This window comes from Camelina sativa, chromosome 3 (genome assembly GCF_000633955.1).
Source record: "Camelina sativa cultivar DH55 chromosome 3, Cs, whole genome shotgun sequence".
Taxonomy (NCBI): Eukaryota; Viridiplantae; Streptophyta; class Magnoliopsida; order Brassicales; family Brassicaceae; genus Camelina; species Camelina sativa.
Genome location: NC_025687.1, coordinates 1,492,614 through 1,498,398, shown reverse-complemented (window position 1 = coordinate 1,498,398; position 5,785 = coordinate 1,492,614). Strand labels below are relative to the sequence as shown.

At 40.7% G+C, this 5,785-nt stretch overlaps 2 protein-coding genes across 5 annotated transcripts in view; both read left to right on the top strand.

The window, feature by feature from the left end:
* The window catches only part of LOC104761729 (FT-interacting protein 1-like), a 4,769-nt gene extending 4,110 nt beyond the window's left edge, over nt 1-659 (top strand). The window contains exon 2 of the mRNA XM_010484845.2: nt 26-659. Within this exon, the coding sequence (XP_010483147.1) occupies nt 26-446 (421 nt within the window). The 3' untranslated portion in view covers nt 447-659. The remainder of the gene's footprint in view (nt 1-25) is intronic.
* The window catches only part of LOC104761706, a 7,102-nt gene continuing 2,398 nt past the window's right edge, over nt 1,082-5,785 (top strand). Inside the window, exons 1-11 of one of the 4 annotated variants that reach the window (XM_010484828.1) lie at nt 1,082-1,484; nt 1,909-2,067; nt 2,192-2,227; nt 3,155-3,235; nt 3,319-3,403; nt 3,699-3,807; nt 3,898-3,965; nt 4,084-4,209; nt 4,283-5,295; nt 5,395-5,595; nt 5,696-5,756. In XM_010484828.1, coding sequence (XP_010483130.1) covers nt 1,396-1,484; nt 1,909-2,067; nt 2,192-2,227; nt 3,155-3,235; nt 3,319-3,403; nt 3,699-3,807; nt 3,898-3,965; nt 4,084-4,209; nt 4,283-5,295; nt 5,395-5,595; nt 5,696-5,756 — 2,028 coding nt within the window. In that variant the 5' untranslated portion in view covers nt 1,082-1,395. Of the gene's footprint in view, nt 1,485-1,908; nt 2,068-2,191; nt 2,309-2,391; nt 2,477-2,771; nt 2,881-2,970; nt 3,039-3,154; nt 3,236-3,318; nt 3,404-3,698; nt 3,808-3,897; nt 3,966-4,083; nt 4,210-4,282; nt 5,296-5,394; nt 5,596-5,695; nt 5,757-5,785 lie in introns of all 4 variants that reach the window. The other 3 variants (XM_010484836.1, XM_019243252.1, XM_010484820.1) reach the window with 3 other exon arrangements.

Below are 5,785 nucleotides of genomic sequence, written 5' to 3'. Positions count from 1 at the left end.
CTGCGGTTGGCGTTTGGCGTTTCAGGCGGCGGCCTAGAAATCCACCGCACATGGACGCGCGTCTCTCACACGCGGAGACTGTGTTTCCCGATGAGCTTGACGAAGAGTTTGACACGTTTCCAACGAGCAGAGGATTCGATGTCGTGAGAATGAGATACGATCGAGTTAGGAGCATTGCTGGGAGGGTTCAGACAGTGGTTGGTGACATGGCAAGTCAGGGAGAGAGGGTACAAGCGTTGCTGAGCTGGCGTGATCCGCGTGCTACTTTTCTCTTCTTGGTGTTCTGTTTAATCGCCGCGGTTGGGTTTTACGCTGTGCCGGTTAAGTTGACTGTGGCTGTCTTCGGTCTGTATTATCTACGACCACCTCGGTTAAGGAGGAAACTGCCGTCGCGAGGGCTTAGCTTCTTTAGGCGGCTGCCGTCTAGAGCCGATAGCTTGCTTTAGAACAGGTCAAGGGTATTATCGAGTTTTTCTAAAGTGTTTTGGTAGACGCCTCTTGGTTCAATGTATCTTAATTTGTTTTGGGTTAGGTGGTGACACCGGTGTCTAACGAAAAATCGAACCGGTTTAAGCATTGTACCAAGCTGTTGTGTTAATGATTAGGATGCTTTGCTGTTCATTACAAAAGTTTGCTAACTGCTTGTAGTTTTTTTTTTGGTCCAGAACTTATTAATTGAAAAACAAAAGTTTAGACATAAAACATAATATCAATAAATATCCCTACTGATTCCCTAAACTTAAGAATTTGCCAACATTTTCTTAATTGTTGTTCAAAAGCTACTTAATCATATCCATTCTTCAGCCAATTTAAGAAATCTTGTGCAGGATAAGACTACTAATAGAAATTATCATACATACTAAATTAACGATTTTCATAACTTAACATTAGTTTTGAACTTGATTTAAATTTCCATATAATCTGAATGTGTCCGTTGCTGCTCCATCCGAGAGATTGGTTCAATCGAGGAAATCATAAGGATTACAATTCTCTCTTAAATTATATGAGGGTAGATATCGAAATAAAGAAAAACAGAAGGGTATGTAGTTAATTTTCAAAAGCATGTGTTGAGATAATCAAGAACAGGGGGCATTTCAATTAGAGAGAAGAAAAAAAAAAGGAGATCCTTTTTAATATATCGCAGACCTTCTTCTTCCTCAGCTATTATGGCCTCCTCCTGTTAGGTTTCTTCGTCGTCGCTCTTTCATCGGAATTTTAATTCCACCCATCTCGAGGACGGAGCCGCCGGCGAGGAAATTCGGGAAGATTAGATCGGCGATTTGGCCTTGTTCTTCTTCAACTAAAGATCTTCTAGTTAGGGTTTCGTCCCCTGTTTTGGCAGCATCTATGGATTCTCTGTCCACTGGGGTATTGATATGAATTTCAGCTTTAGAGATGACGGAATCTATCTGGTCACACGATCAACCTTCTCCACAGTCCATGATACCATCACCAAAACCAGTGGCTAATGTCCATCGCCAGAGGTCAGAGCTTGCTTAAATGACTTGACTTTGAATTTTGAATTGTACTAGAACCTTGTGACGCCTCTTAATTTTAGAAACTTGGAACTACTTTGCTCATGTTTTGGAGATCCAGCGTCAGATCAAGTAATTAGAAAGCTTGCTTTGGAGATCGTTGATATGCTTGTTTCCAAAATCTTGTCTTACGATTGGCTATTTAAGTATTTTTTGAAGTGGTAGATCTCATGTAGTATAGAGTTTTGGCATTCTAATTTATGTTCAAGTGGACAATTGTGCGGCTTATGGTGAGTCTGGGCTAGTTTCAGCAGTTCAGACAACAGTATTAACTTGGAAGTGATAATTGAACTTGCAACATTAAATTTCATGTTTTTGCCATTCCCAAACCTGCTGATCTGACCGGATCACTTTTGACATGGTTTGAATTCAGGTGTAGAAGCGTCTTCAAGTTGCTTGTCCAGAGGGAAATTTCACCAAAAACAAAGTTTGTGCCAAGAAAACGGTGGGGTGAAAGCCGATGGGATGCTGATTCGTCGTGTGGAACCAGTAGCGAACCAGTGAGCGAGCAGGGACATAATCTTATTTCATGGTACCTTGCATTCATCACTTATTCGCTCCTTTATTTCGAAACTGATGTATCTTCTGTGAAGATGAATTAACGTGACCCTACCCCGTTCGAGCTTCTGAATGTATACTGCTTTCCTTATATGCAGGGTCGAGGCAGAATCATTGCAGCATTTATCTGCTATATACTGTCCTCTTGTACCTCCTCCAAGGTCAACTATTGCAGCAGCTTTTAGCTCTGATGGAAGAACTCTTGCGTCTACACAGTAAGTATTATGAATCGTATTTGTTGTAATTTAATCAATCCCGTTTGCTAATGGGATTTACTTGATTTTTTTTTATCTTGTAGTGGTGACCACACAGTAAAGATTATCGATTGTGAGACAGGAAAATGCTTAAAAGTTTTGAGTGGCCATCGGAGGACACCTTGGGTGGTGAGTCAGAGATTAATATCCCTTTTCTCATAACTTCATTGACTCCATGATTTACCATGGTTACTAGGTAGCAGTTAAGGTTTCCTAATCTTACATCCTTAAGAAATCTGGTGGTGATCTTTGTCATTAGTTTTGTAAGTTGGATGATTTGTGTCAACTTTGTTATATACGTTTTTGGTGTAGCTAGTGAGAAAATACTTGCAATGGATTAAGTTGATTTGACTTGCTTGAAAAGATAATTTGCTATGCGTTATACCCACTGCTTAACTATCTAATGTTACTGAGTTCTCTACAGGTCAGATTCCATCCACGCCACTCAGAAATAGTTGCTAGTGGAAGTTTAGATCATGAGGTGCGCTTATGGAATACAAAAACTGCGGCATGTATTAGATCTCATGATTTCTGTAAGTGCTAGGCAGTATATTTCTTTGTTTTTTCTCTATTCTACTTTTCATCTAATTTACTCCTGGTCTCTTTCTTTCCTCTTTAAACAGATCGACCTATTGCTTCTATTGCTTTCCATGCTGATGGTGAATTACTTGCTGTTGCATCTGGTCATAAGGTATCTTATTCCCGTTTAATTCTCTCATAATTCACTAGCTAGTTGCAGGCAGCTAAGCCTTTTAGAATAATTTATTTGATCTAAATGTCTTACATCTGATGTNATTTATCTGCTATATACTGTCCTCTTGTACCTCCTCCAAGGTCAACTATTGCAGCAGCTTTTAGCTCTGATGGAAGAACTCTTGCGTCTACACAGTAAGTATTATGAATCGTATTTGTTGTAATTTAATCAATCCCGTTTGCTAATGGGATTTACTTGATTTTTTTTTATCTTGTAGTGGTGACCACACAGTAAAGATTATCGATTGTGAGACAGGAAAATGCTTAAAAGTTTTGAGTGGCCATCGGAGGACACCTTGGGTGGTGAGTCAGAGATTAATATCCCTTTTCTCATAACTTCATTGACTCCATGATTTACCATGGTTACTAGGTAGCAGTTAAGGTTTCCTAATCTTACATCCTTAAGAAATCTGGTGGTGATCTTTGTCATTAGTTTTGTAAGTTGGATGATTTGTGTCAACTTTGTTATATACGTTTTTGGTGTAGCTAGTTAGAAAATACTTGCAATGGATTAAGTTGATTTGGCTTGCTTGAAAAGATAATTTGCTATGCGTTATACCCACTGCTTAACTATCTAATGTTACTGAGTTCTCTACAGGTCAGATTCCATCCACGCCACTCAGAAATAGTTGCTAGTGGAAGTTTAGATCATGAGGTGCGCTTATGGAATACAAAAACTGCGGCATGTATTAGATCTCATGATTTCTGTAAGTGCTAGGCAGTATATTTCTTTGTTTTTTCTCTATTCTACTTTTCATCTAATTTACTCCTGGTCTCTTTCTCTCCTCTTTAAACAGATCGACCTATTGCTTCTATTGCTTTCCATGCTGATGGTGAATTACTTGCTGTTGCATCTGGTCATAAGGTATCTTATTCCCGTTTAATTCTCTCATGATTCACTAGCTAGTTGCAGGCAGCTAAGCCTTTTAGAATAATTTATTTGATCGAAATGTCTTACATCTGATGCTTTTTCTTTTTTGAAGTTGCACATATGGCATTATAATAGGATAGGGGAGGAATCCTCACCAGCAGTTGTGTTGAAGACAAGGCGTTCCCTGAGAGCTGTACACTTTCATCCACATGGGGTTCCTCTTCTCTTGACTGCAGAGGTAAGCTACAGATTGAAGTTTGGGTTACTAATCTGCCACATTGTGGGCTTACTCTATAAACTACAAATGGCAGGTGACTGACATTGATTCATCAGACTCCGCAATGACAAGAGCAACATCTCCAGGTTATTTGCGATATCCACCCCCTGCAATTTTCTTTACCAACACACAAAGTGGCAGTCGTACCAGTTTGACAGCTGAACTGCCACTTGTGCCATTACCGTACTTGCTCTTGCCTTCATATTCTGCTGATGGTCCACGAATACAATATTCTACTGGTAGTACTGGTTCAAGGAGTGCACAATCGAGGTTTCAGAGTAATCAAAGTTCTGTAGAACATGACGGCAGAACAACTTCACCTTCTCCTCTTCCCATGGCTATGTCTGGTGATCTTTCTGGTTCCTATCATGTCCCAGAAAACTCTGCAGGCAACCCAGTTGCTGGCCAAGCTGGAGCTAGAAACTCTACCACTGCAGTTGATGCCATGGATGTAGACGAAGCTCAACCTGTTGGAAGAAACAGTGTTCCTGGTCAAGTTTCAAGTCAGCCAGATTTACTAGAGTTTGGACAACTTCAGCAGTTGTTTCACTTTAGAGACAGAGGTTCCTGGGAGTTACCTTTTCTACAAGGGTGGTTGATGGCTCAAAGCCAAGCTGGTGCTAATCCAGTGGTACTTCCTAGTGGTAGTAATGGTCATGTCAACTCAACTCCTTTTACGGGTTCGTCTTCAACATCTCAATCATCCACAGCCAGTCTAGAGGCTGCAGTAGCGTCATTAGAAATTCCTGGTGGTGTTAACTTATATGGGGTTTCTGCAAGAGGTGATTCTCGGGACCGACTTATACAGTCCCGCTTCGCAGGATCTGGTTTAGCAGAAGGTCTTTCCTCTCGTAACACTCAGCATGAAGGAACTGATGCTCAGCCTGTGGTTAACAGAATCCCGTCTGAACTGGCTACTTCAATTGCTGCTGCAGAGTTGCCGTGTACTGTCAAACTGAGAGTGTGGTCACATGACATTAAAGACCCATGTGCAATACTGAAGTCTGACAAATGTCGAATAACTATACATCATGCTGTCCTTTGCAGGTAATTTATCTCCTTAATATTGTTGTGCTGCAACTAGATGATCGTGATGCTATATTTCTCTTTTTGATGGAGATACCTGATGTGTGGTTATCTTTGCAGTGAGATGGGAGCCCATTTTTCACCATGTGGGAGATATTTAGCAGCGTGTGTCGCATGTGTTATTCCTCATGCTGAGACAGATCCTGGTTTGCAGACGCTGGTCCAACAAGATTCGGGGCTCGCGACTTCCCCTACTCGACATCCAGTAACAGCACATCAAGTCATGTATGAACTTCGTGTGTATTCTCTCGAAAAGGAATCGTAAGTGCTACTTTCAATTTGATTTTTTGGTCTTAATTATTACCTTTCTCAGATTTTTACACTGAAAACTCAAGAGAAAGTATCTTATGTATGTGTACAGATTTGGTTCAGTACTTGTGTCACGAGCAATTAGGGCGGCACATTGCTTGACCTCTATCCAGGTTAGCCACTTTTTAGGGAATTATTGGGT